Source organism: Monodon monoceros, unplaced genomic scaffold (genome assembly GCF_005190385.1).
Source record: "Monodon monoceros isolate NGI ecotype Baffin Bay Population unplaced genomic scaffold, NGI_Narwhal_1 Super_Scaffold_19, whole genome shotgun sequence".
Taxonomy (NCBI): Eukaryota; Metazoa; Chordata; class Mammalia; order Artiodactyla; family Monodontidae; genus Monodon; species Monodon monoceros.
This window is the reverse complement of record NW_021703775.1, coordinates 13,495,568-13,515,271: the sequence shown is the minus strand read 5'-3', so window position 1 is coordinate 13,515,271 and position 19,704 is coordinate 13,495,568. Positions and strand designations below refer to the sequence as shown.

The following is a 19,704-nucleotide window of genomic DNA, read 5'->3' as shown; positions in this document are numbered from 1 at the left end:
TTTTCCATTTCTGTTTTATTCAGTTTGCTCCAAGGGCAAAACCAACAGTACAGTGACCACAAACATTATTTTGATTGGCTCACAAGCCTGATCAGTAAAACCTGAGAAACAGAAAATGTTACCCAAGTTGCAAATAAAGTGCTCCTGGAGTTGACTGACATGACAGCAGGAAGGAATAATATAAATGCAACAGGTGTTAACATTTAGAACAGTACCTGTCACCTGCTCATCTCTAGGCAGTTCTGAGACCTTGTTGCAAGCAAACCCTTCATGTATTACTGCCAGTTTCCTTTGACGTGAAGTGTGACTTTACAAGACTCTTCCTAGACTCACTCCTGCTGCACTTGAGTGGTTCCTATGCCTACGGCCCTGGCGTACGCTGTCAGGACCTCCACTATCTGCTTAGTCTCTAGGGTCACTCGGGCCTCCCTCAGCCAGTCCTGTGCCACTCGTCTGGACTCCCCTTTCAGCTGGTTGACAAACTTTGCTGCCAGCTCCAGGTCACCATGCTCAATGCAATAGGAGGCGTATGACAGTAACTTAAATGTGTCTGTATCCTCGGGGCAGAGCTCTGCCGGTGGCTTCAGCTGCTTAGGTGGGAACAGCAGCAGGGACTGTAAGTAGGAGAGGAAGTACTGGTATAAGCTATTCCTGGTCTCATCGATCATGGCTACCCTGTGGGCCAGTTTTTGGATGGCATAGAAACGGACTCTAAGGGTCTCTTCACTGTACACCCCACGGGTCAGGGACTCTGGAGGGAGGGCTGCGCTTAGGGCCTGGGCAAATTCACTATCGGAACAGCTGACTCTGATGGCCTCCACTGCGCTACCCAGGGGAACAGTGGGCAGGTCTGCAGATGCCGTCTTCATGCGGTACTTTAATGCCTCCACCGAGAGCCAGAGCTGGTGGGCTTTTCTGGCCTCCTCTTCAGCAACTGCGTGACCTATTAAAAAAAAAAAAAAAAAAAAAAAAGGCAAAGACAGACTTTTTTCTCCACCTGACTATGTCCTCATACACAGAGAGAACTGGTACACCTTCCACAGCAGTGGAAGACGGGGCTGGAGAGAGCCTCTTCCAAGCCCATCCCACCACTTATTTATGGTGCGTTCTTTCCTAGCTGGCCTCTTCACATGAGGCAACAAGGCACGACATAATCTGCTGAGGACTTGTTTTTACTGTAGCCGTGGAGAAAGCTGAGAGGGTGGATGTGCACAGATGAGTCTCCCTTCTTTCTTCCTGTGACATCTAGGAGAATGCAGGGTATCTAATTCAGATACATTTATCTTTAGAAATGTTTGAGAAAGAAATGTGATATTTAAATTAAGCCAAGACTTACATTAAGGCCATCAGAAACTTTACTTTCTACAAAGGAACGGACTACTGGATCTTGAAACTTCACGAGTACTTAGCTTATTGCTATGCTTATCTGACAAAAAAGATTCCATCACATCCCACAGAAACCCATTTTCTTAATAAAATCCTCACTGTCAGGACATTTCCCTTCCGGTGTGGCACATGGAGGCCTCAGCATAACTACCATCCATTTGGTGGGTGGAACAAGCAAGTCACCACCTCCAGGTAACCCTCCAACAGCAGAGCCTGGAGGGCGAACATGCAGCACACTGACCTTTTTCTCCACTCAGGGCACGTGAGACACCACCAAAGTGTGTTGGGTAAACTGCCTTGTAAATGGTGATCTCATGCCGGTCATAAGGAGTAAAACTTCAAGTTACTTAGGTTTAATTTTTAGATCCTTTTAAATTTCTTCTCACAACTCTCTATACTACAAACTTACCAAATCTGGGGCTAATTTTCTATGAAATGAATAAAATTTATTAGAGGGACTTTGGCATCTTTATTGCCTAATGTCAATGCATGTATACCATTATCCTCATAGCAAGAATTTACCCTGAGAAGTAGGGCTAATGAAATTAGCTGTAAGAGGTCCACGTGCTTACTCTGAACAGCCTGCTCGATTCCTCTCAGTCTGGCATAGGCAGTGTTTATATCCAGAGTATAGTTGTCAACTTGCTCCTGACTGAGCCGACGAAACTGTAATTCTTGTTCAGCGAGTTTCTCAGACAGGTCCTGAAATGGTAAACAGTGCACAGAGAAAGTGATGCTACCTCAGTGCATGTCACTTATCGGGCCACTAAGTCTTCCAGTAACTGCAGCCTCCAAAAGTAAAGAGGGCCTTTAACTAATCTCAAAACAGGTGTCATGAAACTCCTACATTATGTGTAAGGTTTCAAAAATTTCCTAAAGCATATGTGATGTTTCATCTTCTACAAATTTACTGGTGGAGCCTAATATTAGAGGAAGAGGACCAGGAGGGGAAGAAAGAAGTCTATTAAAATGAGAAAATGACAACTTTAGAAAATACAGTAACTGTGTGGCCACCCAGACATTAAATTGTATTCAATATCTTCCACTTTAAGAGTTCATTTTTCTCAAAATACTCATCAAAGAGAATTCAAAGTAATATACCTTTTCATATTGGTATAAGTTTCAATTTTCTGGAAGATTTCCTTACTTGGAAAATTTCATTCCCTTCTTGTGAGACAAAATGATAAGTTAATATATTATAAATGACTTGCTGAGTAGAAACTAATTATGATTAAAGGTATCCTGATGGTTTGCTGTGGTTTCCAAACTTAACCTCTCCGGGATGTTTCCTCAAATATAAAAATCTCAGAACTACCACATAATCCACAAGAGTTTGTGGAGATAAAGCAGGCAATACATGTGTCAAGTATTATTACCTGCTTTCCTGAAACCCCCTGTACCAGCCCTCCTTAAAGCTTAAAGGCTCCAAATGACTAGGACATAAATACAAAACACATCTGATCAGTAACACATAGGTACACCTTTATGTAAAAAGGAGCAGATGTGAAATATACAAAAGTCCCCCTCCAGCAAGGAGGCACCACTAGAAATCTTTCCCCATTCTTCCACACTCTCAGACTAAATGACATGGAGCACATTAGAAGGAAAGCAGAGACTGTTATAGTGTAAAGGGAAAAAAGGAGGTCGACGGGGAGATGATGCTTTACGACAGGTCCTCACCTGCTCAAACTCGTATTTCAGTTCCTGTTCTTGGACCCTAAGGACATCTCGTAAGTGATCGGTGTGGGCAGCAGCCTGGCGGCGAAGCTGGGTCCTCATTTCATTCTCCATGGCATCTCTGACTTCCTCCACCTGTGAAGCCAAGCACAGTGATGAGGAATTCTCAATTCTCCACATACGCTTTTAGCAAAAGAGAAAGACCAGTAACCACGATGATGGCAGCTTCCACGTCCAGAACCCCTTACGATGAGCCGTGCATGGGAACACATTCTTATTTCAAATTCTCGTATGAATCAGAAAGTTGAATGTTGGAAGGTGACTCAAACAATGTCGCATGGCTGTGGCGAAATCAGATTTCAAACAGGGGTCTCTCTAACCCCCAGACTTGAGTTTCTTCCATATCACCAGGCTGCCTCCTGTACAAAGCAAACACTGTCATTTCCTGCATCACATACTCCCCTGAGAATCAAGAAATCCGAGACCACAGAAATAACTACAAAGACTTGGGATCAAACACAGCTTCACCGCAACCATCTGTGTGACCTTAGGGAGATTATTCATCTTCGAAGTCTCCATTTTCTTGTCTGTGAATAATAACGCCTACCATGCAGAACTGTTAAGAAAAGTAACAAATGTCTGACAGTTACCGAACACAGTTTCTCTCAACAAAGAAAGCGCCTCTGAAACTGCTTATTTTAGTATGAATTCAGACTCAACACAGGCCAAATCAAGCCAAAACTATGAAAAGCCTACAATGTCTGGCCTAACAATTAGCCGTGGGTCATATTACCAATTATTTAATACTAATTACCTGGAAATCATAACTTCCTTTTTCTCAGAAACAATACAGTTAATAAATGAATCCATTCGGTCAGTGCATAAATATTTATGCAGTGCCAGCCCTGTGCCAGGCAGTGCCTACTGTAAGCTTGGATGCGATGGTGCTCAAGGCAGACAAACTCCTTGCTCTTTTGCAGTATACATTTCAAGAGAGGAATCAGTGACAGGCAAAACGGACATCTCAGACTGTGGTACTTGTTTTTAAGAAAATAAATAGGGCAATATGAGAGAAAGTAATACAGAGACTCTACTTTACATTGAAGGGAACAGGACGGGGCTACCCCAGGGCAAAAGATGTAGTCAAGGCACCAACACAACAGCAAGAAAGCCCAAGGTACCTGGTACACTAGGGAAATAGGGAAGTAAGGGAAGCCTGGCTCACAGCAACAGGAATGAGATCAAGGGGCTTCTCTGGTATCAGTTAAGAATTTGGACTTTATATTAAATACAGTCGGCAGTCAGTGGAGGATTTTCAGCAGCATAGTGTCTGAGGAGAATACATTTTCTAAGGACCACTTGCCCGTGTAAATAGACATAGAAAGATGGGTATGCAAACAGGGGCCCTGTTAAGACGATACTCTGAACTAAGGTGGTGGTGACTGAAGGAGAGAAAAGCGGAGCGTTTAGGGATTTATTCTGAATGCAGAGCTGGTAGACTCTGTCAATGGTCTGGATGCAAAAACTGATGGAGGAACAACTGAGCATGATTTCTAGTTTGATCAATGAGTGGATGGAGGTTTATTTAGAGAGAAGCAGCTGAGGGGCTGGGAGACAGTTTGGAGAGAATCAAGAAATTTGTTTTGAACATGTTGAGTTTGAAATGACTACTGAAAATCCAGCTGAAGATATCAAGTCAGCTGCTGGACAGCCCTTGAAGCCAAGGCAGAGGTCAGAGCCAGCAATATAAGTGTCAGTAATAGACGGTATTTGAACTTCAAGGCCACAGGACTAGCAAAGAGCACCTGGAGGCAGCTTAGATGGATAAAGGGTTTCAGAACAATGCCAGTGCACGCCGCTATTTGAAGGCTGAGCAAAGGAAGCCAAGGAGCGTCAGCAAGGCAGGGGGAAAGGCCAGCAAGTGTGGGGTCTGGCAGCCTAGGGAAGAAAGAGCTTCAAGGAGGAGGAAGTGGACTTCCCTGGTGGCGCAGTGGTTAGGAATCTGCCTGCCAGTGCAGGGGACATGGGTTCAATCCCTGGTCCGGGAAGATCCCACATGCCGCAGAGAACTACGCCCGTGCGCCACAACTACTGAGCCTGCCTGCCTAGAGCCCGTGCTCCGCAACAAGAGAAGCCGCCGCAATGAGAAGCCCGCGCACCGCAACGAAGACCCAGCGCAACCAAAAATAAATAAATTAATTAATTTTTTTTAAAAAGGAGGAGGGAACGGCCAACTGTGCAGCTGAGAAAATGCGACGGTACGATGAGTAGTCAGGTTCCCAAATCAGCCTGTCGACACCCATTTAATACATGATGTGCTCAGACAGAAGACTACAGCTATTTCATCCATGCTTCACCACTAACCCTTAGAAACGCTTGCACAGAGGGGTCCGGCGGTTGGGGCTCAGCACTTCCACTGTAGGCGGCACGGGTTCAATTCCTGGTCAGGGAACTAGATCCTGCAGGCCATGTGTTGCAGCCAAAGAAACCCCAAATAAACAAACAAAGAAACAAAAAACAACCCTTGAGGAGAAAAATATACTCGGAATCCAACAGACTCAGCACTGCTTAAGGGGACAGAGGCTCCGCTGGGAAAAGGCAAGCTAGATAATCCTGGATGACAGCAGCTCGTTACTTTCTGACACTCCTGCATCAGCTCAACGTAAAGGCTCTCTGCTAGACCAATCCTTCCCTAGAAGTTCTGACTAGAACAAGGGCCAAAGTTCCATTCAAGAGGGGGGTTGGCCTGACTTACAGCTAGTATTTTAAAGTCAGCGACTGCTGGTATTACCTCTAGAAGCAAACAAGTTAGATTCACTTTAAACATTAGGCAGTTTTGCTCATTTCTTTACCTTTCTGTCCTGTTCAGCCTGTATCTCACTTCTATGATGTTCTAATGCTTTTGCCACTGCAGAGTCAAACGCCCGCTTTTCCTCCAGCTTCTGTTTCTCCAAGGCCAAGGCAATGTGCTGCTTCTCCGTGGCTTTCTGTTCGGCCAGCGCTCTGTTCAGCTGGTCGATGCGGCGATGCGCGTGAGCAATCAGGGAGTTTAGGTCGTCGGGGGACAGCCTGTCAGCTAAACAAAACCACATGAAAATGTTAATGATTTCACCAAAAGCATACATCTACAAGGTAACTTGTCTCAACTGATTGTAACTTAAACAGCTAGGAAGAAAAGCCAAGAGGAAGGAGCTGACATTTAAAAAGAGATGTAGAGGCTGCCATGTAATCAGAAATTCACAGCTCATGGCCAGCAACTAAGCATTTTCAATCCCAAGCAAAATAATTCAGGGAGGCCTCCAAGTATAGAATCAGTTTTTTTCCAGGAACCCAAATGAGCAGTACTTCCAGTGTGAACTGGTTATACATTGGCTTTAGAACTCACCATAATTCTGCCTCTAAGGACAAAGCTTACAATTAAATACAAAGCTTACAAACGTACTCACTTCTACATTTTCTGCTAAAACGTGAATCACATCCAAGTTCTCTCAGACTTTTCCCTAATAAGAGTTTTCTACTTTTTCTTACACAGATAATATGATCCAGGACAGGGATCTGCAGCCAGAGCTGTCCATCAGAATCACTGGTAGAGCTTTTAAAAATAATCATACCCAAGGATTCTGATTCTGATGTTTTTTTTTTTTTCTTTCCCCAATCTCACACTCCAGAAGTGTTCTGATATATTACCACAGGTTAGGAATTATGGCTCTAACAGCAAAATAAAGAATGTGGGAAATACTATGATAAACAACTCAATTCCACGATACGTAGATTGAAAAGCAAAAAACGAAGTGAGGATGAGAGATTTATTGACCAAATTCACCATGTGTAGCTCCTCTGGATACTGATTTGAACAAAACAACTAAAAACACTCATTCTATAAGGTGATTAGGGATATTTGAACACTTAAGAGATATCTTTGATGACATTAAGGAATTATTGTTGACTGGGACAATGGTATGGTCATCATATTTTTTAAAAAACATACTGAAAGTTTTTACAACCTGAAGAATATAATGTTTGGGACCTGCTTCAACTTAAGTTGGGGGAATAAATGAGACAAAACCAGCCATGTGTTGGTAACTGCTAAAGTTGGGTGATGGGTAAACAGGGGTTCATTATAGTTTTATTACTTTTTAATGTTTCACATTTTACAAAATAAAAACTTAAATATATATATTTATATAGATATATATATCTTTTATAAAAGATATATATCTTATATATCTTTTATAAAGATATATATATATCATATCTACAGGTTTCCAATCACATAGTGAAAACATTTTTGTTCCTGAGAGCACATGGATGACAAAAATATACAAATCAGATTTATCACATGCAACATAATTCTACTTTAGATTAATTTAGACGGTTTAGTATAAGAATCATAGGCAAAACAAAAAGACTTGAGTCTTTTAAGACTCAAAACAGAAGCCTTTAAACATAAAATACACATAATTACTCACCTAGGTCAGAAATACCTACAAAGAAAAAGAATAAGTTTGAAAAAAAGTAAGTACATGTTTCAGTTATTAATCATTAAATAGGAATATCCAAAAGAAAGCAAGAAGGAACCAGAAGCTAGTAGTAGAAATAGCATATTTTGGTACTGAAAAGTAAAATGATGAGTCTATTTCCTAAAAATTTTTTAAAGGATCAGAAGACATTATATAAATCAAGGTAAATTCTAACATTTCAGAAAATAAGAGAGTCAATGATATTAAAGTAGTCTTGGTTTCTGGGGACTCATCTCTAACTACTTTTGTAAAGCAATCAACTTGGTTAGTTTTTACATGGAAACTACAATTCTTGTTTATCCCATTTGCATTAGTTCATAGACTATTTCACGAAGGCACAGTCCTGACTGTGTTCTCAATACCACGCCGCTCCTAACATTGCAAATACTTAAGAAATTAATTTTTCTTCTTTGGAAATTTGAAAACAGTGAACTCACATTAAATTTGTGCTTAATGGGTGCAAATTAAACTAAGAACTATGACTGCCTGACGTGGCGGAAAGGAAAAAAAAATAACATTCTGAAGAGTTCGGATGACGCTCCCCGCCACGATCACAAGTACCACTGCGTGAAGCCCTGACAGGAGAGGACCCGCAGCCAGTCTCCTGCCTCTCAGAATAAGCTTCTTAATATCCTGGGTATGACCCTTGGATTCAACAAGTTCAAAGACAAGTATTTTTCATCCAAAATGGCTCTAAAAGTTCAACTACTTAATCTGGTATTCAACCAAAGACACAGGGATCTGTCCCAATGCTGCAGGAAAAACCGGCAAAAGATGGACAAGGTTAAGAGATAATAGGTCAGTGTCAACGTGGCACGCAAGTATGGCTACATATACTAGTCTACTAGCAATAAAGGAAATGTCCCTCGGGAATACTGACAACCTACAAATTGCACCTCATTCTCTCTTCCTGGCAACACCCATGCGCACACCTCCTAGTGGCTCCTCCTCCCTCCTCCCACAGTGGTATCCGCTATCTGAATATGGTGTTTATCACTCATTTTGTTATACTTCACATACGCATGCATCCTTAAACAATATATAGTTTCATTTTACATGTTCTTAAGCTTCATGTAAGCGGTATCCTATTTTACATATTCTTCTGCAACTTTTTGCTTTTCCTCTGGGTCGTTCATCTGCACTGCCATATGTGTGGTATTTAACTGTCTTTGATTTTTCTGCTCTTACAAACAGTGCTGCTATAAACATTTTAGTGAATCTTCCTGAGCACCTGTGTGAGTCTTCCTGAGCTCATACCTAGGAACTGAACTGTTGGATCGGGAGTATATACACTGCCAACTTCACTAGATACAAGTTATGGTTCAACAGACCAGTTGCTGGGAATTCCCTGGCAGTCCAGTGGTTAGGACTCAGCGCTTTCACTGACAGGGGCCTGGATTCGATCCCTGGTTGGGGAGCTAAGATCCCACAAGACGCACCGGGGCAGCCAAAAACAAAACAAAACAATTGGTGAATGATCACTTCTAAGTCTCTTTCCTATTCCTCATTTTCAGTGCCCTTGGCATACACACTGGGTGACCCATATCACTTCGCCCTCAGATTACTCCAGCAGCTTTGAATAGCTTCCTTACCCTGAAGCATCCCTCCCTACGTCAAACTCACCCTCAAGCTCATAAAAATGAATTTTCCTACTTATGATAATCACATCATCCCTCTTCTCAAAAGCTCAAAAGGGGGTCCTGTGCTGCCAATACGAATCAATCAGCCAGAGAACAGTGAGGCTAGTAGGTAAGAATGAGATCCTGGCCCTAGCCCCAAACGTGGACAAACTACTTAAGCCCTCTGTGTCTCAGTTTTCTCATCTATAAAACGGGCATAATAATAAAACTCACCTCAAAGGACTGTTATGAACTTTAAAAAAGTTAACTACATGTGAAGCACTCAGAACACAGTGCTAGAAATAAAATAATGCTCAACAATGTTAGCTAAATATTGTTATGTTTGCCACTGTGCTCAGCTATGGAGAAAAGAGAAAAAGTACTAGACAGATGAGTATCACCAGGATACTTATAACTTAGGGAAATAAGACTAATAAGAGAAAAATAACTGGTAACACAAATCAGTACTAATGAGCTTAGTATAGGTCTTAAAAGAGTTCAGATTTCAGAAGCGAGAACATATGTTGAGGGCTGAGGTAATCATGGAATAAGTCATTATCTCCAGAGGGACACAAGCAGTCAGTAGCACTGGCAGGAAAACTCTGCAGCTGTAGGCATGGCTGGAAGGGAAAAACTTCAGCAGGTGCCATTTGTACCTTTCAATCTATTTAAAAAATAAGAAATTAAATGGAGGTTGCCTTCCTCCCTCTAAAAAATAATCCAAAGATTACACTGCAGAAGATTTTCCCTTTCTATATGATGCGTTTCTTTCATGCTGGGTTTTCAACCTTGGTACTCCTGACTTTCTGGGCCAGACAGTTAGTTGGAGGGGCTGTTCTGTGCACCGTAGGGTGCTGAGCAGCACCTCTGTCCTCTACCCTACATGACAGCAGAACCCCCCAATGTGACCAGTCTGTCTCCAGACATTGCCAAATATTCTCTGGGGGCAAAAATGCCCTGAGCTGAGAACACCTGCCTTAATGTTTTCATGCTTTACAATGGGCATTTTTCTAATCAGCCAGAAAAAAAAATTTTTTTATTTTATTTTTTTTTTTATCTTGGCCGCACCACGCAGCTTGCAGGATCTTAGTTCCCCGACCAGGGATGGAACCTGCCTGTGAAAACAGGGAGTCCTCGGCAGTGAAAACACGGAGTCCTAACCACAGGACCACCAACGAATTCCCCCCGACCCAGGTCCCCAAACTTTTTAAGCTAAAAACTTCACAGGCTGGCATGGAAAAATTAGTAGGATTTAGCCTACTGGGAAGACCAAAGACAAGTATTTTAGATGAGAGAATGCAAATTTCTAGGGATGGCACTCATAACTAACTCTCCATAGGCAAAGCCTGACCTGCCCTTTCAACCTTATTTAATTTACTGCAGCCAACCTAGACTCCCTGCTATCTACCAACGTCAGGTTTAAGCCAAGGAGCTTACATCCAACGGACAGAGATACACACACAACAAACAAAAACCGGTGAGTAAGTATTTCAGAAGGATTAAAAAAAGGTAACGTGGTAGAATGACTTGTGGAGGAGGGTGTCTGTGGGATAATCACATCTGTCTCAGTTGTAACCTCAATGAAGCCCAACCCTTGAAAGATTCTGGTGAGGGAAACGGTACAGATGTGGCTGAAGCAGGCCTGCTCAAGGACACACTGTCCACACTGTCCCCTCTGCTGCTAGTCAGTTCAAACAAGTTTAACCAACAATGTTCAAATAAGACTGACGCACTGTTACCACACTAAACTTTGTGTGATTCTCCATTTAATCCTCTCTTACAAATCCTGCTTTTATTTTTTGCTTTGACAAGAATCTGGTATCTATCTCCCTCTTAAGTGAGTCAACTACATTAAAAAAAACTAACTACATATCTGAGTTAATAACAGCCTTGACTCCACTTCTTGCCGTGACATCTCCTTGGTTGGCTATGATGCCGTGAAAATTCCTGCACTGTCTTTATTACCTGAGCTCCTTAGACCAGCCACGGTTCTGTGATGCAGCCTTGACACCTTCACCCCAGAGAGGTCTATAATGCCAGTTCTTCAGGTGCTACCTGATGTTCAGTTTCTAACAGACGCTGGCATTTAAGAAGTACTATTTTGATTTTGTTGAGCCTGGTAATCTCCGTGATTCTTATTACTCTCACAGAGCTTCAAGGAAATGTGACTATTCCCTGCAGTTACAACGTGTAATTGTTGAGCCATCAAAGTTCCATGCAGTCTGAGCTATTTGCAAGTTGAAGGCCACACAGATTTCCTTTCCACCCAGCACCCCTGGGTGAGTTCTCAACCACAGTGTTGTCACAAAGCAGTCATAAGGTGTGCCTTAAGTAATTCATTATGAATATTTTTAAAGTCACAAAGGTTTTGAATAATTTTACATATATATAATATGCTAACAGAGTCAAGGTTATGTCACTTCACTCACTTAGATTCCAAATTACACTGGCTGGAACTTGTGTCCACCATGGCTAAACCAGGTGTGTCACCTGTCACAGGTGTGACTGAAAATAAAATGTTGAAATCTCAGATGAGATATGCATGCCAGAGGGGTTTAGACTAGAGAATGGAGCCGAAGCAAGTTTAGATCAGTTGATCAGTTGTTAAAAAAAAAAAAAAAAAAAAAGGGAAAGTACCAACACTTCAGTTGTACTTACTCATCCCTTTCCACCCTGGCAAGACTTCCGGAGTAATACTGTCCAGTTCTCGTTTAAAGTCATCCCGGGCTTGGACTACCAGCTCATGATACTGAGACACAACCTTAGCCTCAGACTGAGCTGCTTTAACCTGAACAGATACAAGGGGTATATGGTTAAAGTGAACAAAAAGTACCATAAACATTCCAAAATACTCTAAGTCATAGTCATTTATTTATTTACATTTGGTTGTGAATATATAAGCAATATATAGAAAGAAATCTCAAGCTCAGAAAAAGGAACGTAAGTCTTGTCTTTGTTTCCTTCTAATTCTATTCAGATGCCATGGACAGGCCCTGTCCCATCTCACTGTGCCCCTGTCCCTCTTTCTCTGGGTCACGGGAAATTACCCATACACATCACAAATGCAGACTTGTGAAATTTCCATAAATGGTAATGACCATGAGCAAATGTTTACCTATTATAAAAAGTATCAACAATACTGAAGAATCCACTTTGTGTCCAAAGCAAGTTTTTAAAATTAGTTACAACTAATATTCTTTTCAAGGGAAAAGGGAGAAAGATGATAGGAATCTTACTACATTCCGGAATTCTTAAAAATCCTTTGACAAAACAATTACATTTAAAAATAAAAAACACTTGTACAAGATCTAAGAAACACACCTTTTGGACCACATTATCCAGATCAACTATCAAGTTGTGGAGTTTCCCCTCTGCAGCAGTTACATAAGATTTGGCCCCAGCAACCTCTTCTTTCTTTGCATTTTCAATTACACTTTTCATCTTCTCTAACTCTTCTCTGGAAACCAATAAAACAAAACAAAGGTTTAGTATTAGTCCTTATCAACTTTATTAAAGAATATGACAAACAATTTGTTAAGTCTATGAAAAATTTAATTTGGAAAAAACTACTCAATGATTCTCCAGTCAACAGGCAGAGAACCCTTCCTCACCAACAACTGAAAACACCTTGGTGAGAAGCTAGATTTATAGAGTGAACCGGACGAGTAGCATGGTGTACAGGAAAACACACAGGCTTCAGAACCAGAGAGACTTGGATTCAGCTCCCAGACCGGCCTCTCCTTTGCTGCTCACCCTTATACAGGGAGTAGAGGTAATTCATGCTAAGTAACTTGCACGGGGCCTGCTACATCAGGAGCACTCAATAAATGGCAGCTTTTGCAAGGATTAGGTTGACTCCCCTGCCAATGAGAGCTTGAGGAAAGCAAAGGCAAGGGAGGAGGCCTAAGAGCTCACTAAGCAAATAGATGGGTCTTCAGGAGCCCTCACGATTCAGGCTGGATGGACTATGGTCTACCCAACCACAAAACACAGAACTCAGAGCCCTGACTCATGGTCTACTGATGTGAGCATAATGCCTTCAATCTCCTAAAAGATATGCTGGCTTTATTAGAAGGCTTCTCTTTCTCTAAATATTTTGTTAAGACAGCAAAATTTTGAATGACAAATATTGATTAGGTGGGCCAAAAGGTTTGTTCAGTTTTTTCCGTAAGATGGCTTTAGTAGCACTTAAACAATTTTGTTAGATTGTATGTGACAGCTGTCGTATCAGCACGCATTAAAAAAAAGAATTATCAGGGCTTCCCTGGTGGCGCAGTGGTTGGGAGTCCGCCTGCCGATGCAGGGGACGCGGGTTTGTGCCCCGGTCCGGGAGGATCCCACATGCCACGGAGCGGCTGGGCCCGTGAGCCATGGCCGCTGGGCCTGCGTGTCCGGAGCCTGTGCTCCGCAACGAGAGAGGCCACAACAGTGAGAGGCCCGCGCAAAAAAAAAGAATTATCAAAATTGGTGAATTTTTTGTGTGGCCATTTTAATATGGAAGGTTGAAGAAAAAAAGCAACATTTTCGGCATATTACACTTTATTTCAAGAAAGGTAAAAAAGCAACTGAAACGCACAAAAAGATTTGTGCAGTGTATGGAGAAGGCACTGTGACTGATCGAACGTGTCAAAAGTGGTCTGCGAAGTTTCGTGCTGGAGATTTCTTCCTGGACGATGTCCATGGTCAGGTAGACCAGCTGAAGTCGATAGCGATCAAATCGAAACAATAACTGAGAACAATCTATGTTACACCACATGGGAGATAGCCGACATACTCAAAATATCCAAATCAAGCATTGAAAATCATTTGCCCCAGCCTGGTCATGTGAATCGCTTTGATGTTTGTGTTCCACGTAAGTTAAGCGGAAAAAAACCTTCTTGACCGTATTTCCGCCTGCGATTCTCTACTGAAATGTAATGAAAACATTCCATTTTTAAAACAAATTTGTAATGGGCAATGAAAAGTGGATACTGTACAATAATGTGGAATGGAAGAGATCATGGGGCAAGAGAAATACACCACCACCAACCACACCAAAGGCTGGTCTTCATCCAAAGAAGGTGATGTGTTTATGGTGGGACTCCTCTATTATGAGCTCCTTCCGGAAAACCAAACGATTAATTCCAACAAGTACTGCTGCAAATCAGACCAACTGAAAGCGGCACTCGACGAAAAGCGTCCAGAATTAGTCAAAAGAAAACGCGTAATCTTCCATCAGGATAACCCAAGACTGCATGTTTGATGCCCAGGCAAAAACTGTTACAGCTTGGCTGGGAAGTTCTGATTCATCCACCGTATTCACCGCACACTGACTGCACCTTTGGATTTTCATTTATTTTGGTCTTTACATAATTCTTTTTTTTTTTTTTTTTTTTTTTGTGGTATGCGGGCTTCTCACTGTTGTGGCCTCTCCCATTGCGGATCACAGGCTCCGGACGCACAGGCTCAGCGGCCATGGCTCACGGACCCAGCCGCTCCGCGGCATGTGGGATCTTCCCGGACCGGGGCACGAACCCATGTCCCCTGCATCGGCAGGTGGACTCTCAACCACTGCGTCACCAGGGAAGCCCTACATAATTCTTTTAATGGAAAAAATTTCAATTCCCGGGAAGACTGTAAAAGGCACCTGGAACAGCTCTTTGCTCAAGAAGATAAAAAGTTTCGGGAAGATGGAATTATGAAGTTGCCTGAAAAATGGCAGGAAGGCAGTGGAACAAAAGGGTGAAAACACTGTTCAATAAAGTTCTTCGAGAAAATGAAAAATATGTTTTTCATTTTTACTTAAAAAACCGAAGGCACTTCTTGGCCCACCCAATAATAATTCCATCATGTTGATGAGAGCCCTTTATTCAAATGTAGGTTCCCATTGTCAGAGGTTGATCTTGTACCTGGTTTGCTTGCTTGATCCTAGTTTTAGCCAACTTCCAGGAAAGGTCAAGTGGCATAAAACTAGACTCATTATACGCTAACTACTTTGGTAGTTAAGGCAAAGAGACTGTGACATACTCTTTAATTTCTGATAAAACTGCTCAAGACATCCCAGAAACATCTTGAAATGATGGCAGAGCCTCAGTCAATCTGTAGAACACATATCACCTCAATAATAACCCAAAGAAAAACTTGATTTTTATACAAGATCTTTTATATAGGCTTCTGCCAAGTTTATTTTGGCTGGGTTATGTATCAATATTTTATTCCCTCTCTCCCTTTTAAGCTTCCGTGCTACTATCACCAATACAGTACAGGCGGAGAGGGGAGGGAAGGGTTTCTCTGCCTCCTCTTCCTATGCAGACAGTACAAAGAAAGCCACCAGGAGGCCCTAATTACTTGTTACAGTCCATGAGTAATTACTTGGCTTTGAGAAGGGCATCGGCAGCCTCATCTACTGCCTTTCTGCGTTCCTTCAATGCACCCTCCACTGTGCGCCACTGAGCTGACTTCTTGTCACCTGCAATCTAAACAAAAAGTTTTAATTATGTAAACACGAATAACTGCTATTACTGTCACAATAACATGACTAAATGCAGAAAGCAGTGACATAAAAGTCAAAGGTAAAAAGTTATATACACTATTTCTCCGGAAGAGGAACTCTTAATCTAATGTTCACGGACAGGCTCAAAGAAATCCATGAACCGTCTCCCGTCAACCACCCACACCAAAACTGTAAAAGACTGTGCTCCAGCGCACAAGCATTCTCTAAGGAGACATGATATTTTTTTATCAGAGTCTCAAAAGGAGATATGAAGCAGAAAAGATTAGTAAGAACAATAACTTGTCATGAATTGTTTGTTGATTAAATCATTCTTCAATGAAGCACCGGTGCTTAAACTTTTCTTATTTGCAGGTCTACTGAAATCACAGTAAGAATAAGTAGAAAGTTTACCCATTTGTAGGGTCCTTACTCCTTCAAAAACATTACCCTAAAGAATGACCCTCCATAATTTTTAAGGAGAAAATCAACTACTGTCAAGAACCCCACTCCACCCTGACCTGACTTCTACAGAATGTGAATTTTATCTTTATATATATATCTCCCTTGCAAATTCCTTAGGCAGGTCTAACATGTTTTGCTCCAGCACTGGAACTGACTGCCACTTCTTCAACTGAGCAGAGTTGGCTAATACTTAGGGGATACATCATACCAAAACCAAAAACCACCTCTAACACTATAATCACAGTGCAGCAAGATGCTCACACAAGAGAGGCACAAGAAAGCCGGTCACTGAAGGCGTGGCGTAGGCGAGTCCAGCTTGCATCCCCCTCTCACTTTGCATCATATAAACAATGAGCAGAATGCTATTTGGAACTGTTTCAACTCTTTAAAACTATTTTTAAAATTAGTTATTAACTATTTTAAATGACATTTTCCCCTCCCTTTTCTTTTGCCAAGTACATATAGTTTAAAGTAGTATATTATGTGTAGATATGAAGCAAAAACCACCTTATGGCTTCTCTTCAAAGTACAGTTGACCTTTTAACAACACAGGTTTAAACTGCATGGGTCCGCTTATACAAAGATTTCTTTCAACACAGTACGACACAATCTGCAGTTGGCTGAATCCACAGATGCAGGAGGGCCAACTACAGGACTTGAGCACCCGTGAATTTTGGAATCCGTGGTGGGTCCTGAAACCAATCCCCTGCAGATACTGACAGGTAACTATATACTACGCTAGGACCTTAGAGAGGAATAGGAACATACTAAATTACCGAAGAATGAAATATTTTTTATCAAAGAAAAACACGACTGAATTGGTTCAATAATTATATTTCAAGTCGCCCAAAGAGAGCCACTACAGGGGCTGCTGCACACCTAAAACATGAGTGCAATCTCAGTGTGGTGTCCTGGGTCTTGGATGCCCAACCCGTATCTTCCCTTGTTAGAAACAGAAGTGGTTTTGCCTCTGCAGCCCTAAGCCTGCTACTTTAAGGGGAATAGGGCTCAGCAAAAGTAATGCCTCTGGTTTGGGTCATTCACAAGCAATTCTCCACATTATGTTCCTACTGACATCTAGTGTGATCTCAATTTTAAAGGTACATCCATTATCAATGGAAAGTTTAAACAACCAAGTTCCTTAAGGCAGGATTAACCCTGCCACCGGACCACTGTGGCAGTCTGAGGAAGCCTCTCGGGGTAACATTTTTAAATGCTTAAAATGAAACTATTAGATTGCAGAGAAGCCCAATTACATTGAAATATGGTCATAAAATATACATTTTTTAAATTTTATGAAATAGAAACCAAGATCTAGTAGTAGAACTAATAAATACCCTAATCCAGAAGTAGTGATGGGCATAAATGATATTTCAAGAGATCTGCAAGTACCATAACGTAATATGAAAATACCTATGCTTTCTCTTGGTAATAAAGTTATGGATACTACTATACTAACACTACTGCTTTTGTTGTCACTATTCGTAACTGAAGAAAAGCTTTTGAGGCTAGGGAAAATAAAGATGTTTTACATCCAAGTTCAGCGAGCCCCTGAATTCTATCCACAGACCCAACTCTAGATTAAGAACCCCTGCTTTTAGAAGAAATACTTGGTACTTCTTTTCTATCTTTGTATCTCACTTTTCTAATTTTTATGTTCTACATAGATTGTTGCAAAGTGACAAAACCAATTAATTTCATGGTGTGGATAATCTAGTTGAAGACTCAGTGAACTGCCACTTTAGCCATCTTGCAAAATAAAATACATCAAAAAATGTTGCTGGTTTGGGCCATATCAGTATCCTGTATAAAAAATTTTCCAAGACTTTATCATATGCTGTTATAAGACCCTGGTATTGTATTAAGATAACTCTTCATAACTAACCCAAACAGACTCATGAATCATGTAAATGTCAATGACATATCTGGGGGCCAAAATGTGTCTCCCTCTGTTAAAGGTATTCCTGTTTATAGAGGTCCAAGGATAAGCTGTCCTGTAAAACAGACATCGGATTCCCCTACGATCAAGCCTGGTCCAACTGTTTACAAACAATGCTTTGAGAAATTAACTCAGTATATATTATAGAACAAGCCCATGTGCACCTACAGCTTCTTTTACTACAAGAAACAGAGTTGGGATCAATTTTTAACACTTCAAAACTTGTGTTCAATACGTTTTTCTGATTACTTTGTTAACACCAGCTAATATTCCCTAATCTGGTTAACTGTGCTGCTATAAAGTATCCTTTAGTTGTAACATCTTTATTGTAAACGATCTCATACTGTCTAATCCACATGCACTACGTTATGTGTTCAGTAGGAAGAGGAAATACCCTCTTATGCAGACCTCCACCAAAGCAGTATCATGGACATCTAAAGCTTCTAATCACTGTCCTTCTGAAAGAACCTACTTGGGTTTGAACTCAACTTCCTGATATCATGCAACTTCCAGCCTTCTCCATACATGTGTATAACCAGCATAGTAAATATTTCCTGTGTGGTTTCTACTTTCCTGACTGAACTCTGACTAAGATTTAAATTTTTCTCGTGGACTTTGAACAAAACAGAATTTTCTTTTAATTTTTCAAAGGTTGTAGTTTCTTGACTGTTTGCATCAGAGCTCTAATTTAACTCCTTTGTGATGCACGTACATACAACTAAAGCAATCTGAAGTGTATTTAAATTTTTTAAAAACCACAGTCATGGTGGCAAAGTAACTTTACGGATCATGCATGATCCTGATTCCTGAGATTTATAGGTTCTCTATTTCATTTTATTCTTTAAATGACTTGGTGTCAAGATACATTTTTATATACTGAATAACTGAATGTAACTATAAAGGAAATTTATTGAGTCCCAGTATTACATTTTTTTAAATATATTTATCTATTTATTTTTGGCTGTACTGGGCCTTCGCTGCTGTGCACAGTCTTTCTCTAGTTGCAGCAAGTGGGGGCTACTCTTTGTTGTGGTATGCGGGCTTCTCGCTGTGGTGGATTCTTTCGCTGGGAGCACGGGCTCTAGGCAGATGGGTTTCAGTAGTTGTGGCACATGGGCTCAGTAGTTGTGGCTCACGGGCTCTAGAGTGCAGGCTCAGTAGTTGTTGCGCATGGGCTTAGTTGCTCCATGGCATGTGGGATCTTCCCGGACCAGGGCTTGAACCCGGGTCTCCTGCACTAGCAGGCGGGTTCTTAACTACTGCGCCACCAGGGAAGCCCCAAGTCCCAGTATTACATTTTAATTAGTGTAATTACTTTATTCTGTGAAGTGTCCAATGTAAGTTAAATAATCAACATATAAGCATTTAAAGTAGCTGGTGTTTTGGGGTACCTGGGATCTCTGTATTATTCTTTTAACTGTGTGTCAATCTAAAAGTATCTCACACAAAAAAGTTTATTTTAAAAAATGGCTGGCGATTTTAAAGCAAAAGAAAATAGGCAAACAACAAATACATTCAAGCACTATTAAGATATGAAAGCACATCTGAACTAATTCTTATATCATATCACCGTTGTGAGATAAAGCACCATTTATAAAATTCATTAAAAAGAACACCTGAAATTTTTTT

At 41.2% G+C, this 19,704-nt stretch overlaps 1 protein-coding gene across 2 annotated transcripts in view; it reads right to left on the bottom strand.

Annotated features, from left to right (window-relative positions):
- The window catches only part of IMMT (inner membrane mitochondrial protein), a 48,198-nt gene continuing 28,494 nt past the window's right edge, over positions 1-19,704 (bottom strand). For both annotated transcript variants that reach the window (XM_029231569.1, XM_029231570.1), the window contains exons 8-15: positions 15,554-15,657; positions 12,524-12,659; positions 11,861-11,990; positions 7,533-7,547; positions 5,916-6,139; positions 3,067-3,198; positions 1,959-2,088; positions 1-943 (exon numbers count right to left, since the gene is read on the bottom strand). In XM_029231569.1, coding sequence (XP_029087402.1) covers positions 330-943; positions 1,959-2,088; positions 3,067-3,198; positions 5,916-6,139; positions 7,533-7,547; positions 11,861-11,990; positions 12,524-12,659; positions 15,554-15,657 — 1,485 coding nt within the window. In that variant the 3' untranslated portion in view covers positions 1-329. The remainder of the gene's footprint in view (positions 944-1,958; positions 2,089-3,066; positions 3,199-5,915; positions 6,140-7,532; positions 7,548-11,860; positions 11,991-12,523; positions 12,660-15,553; positions 15,658-19,704) is intronic.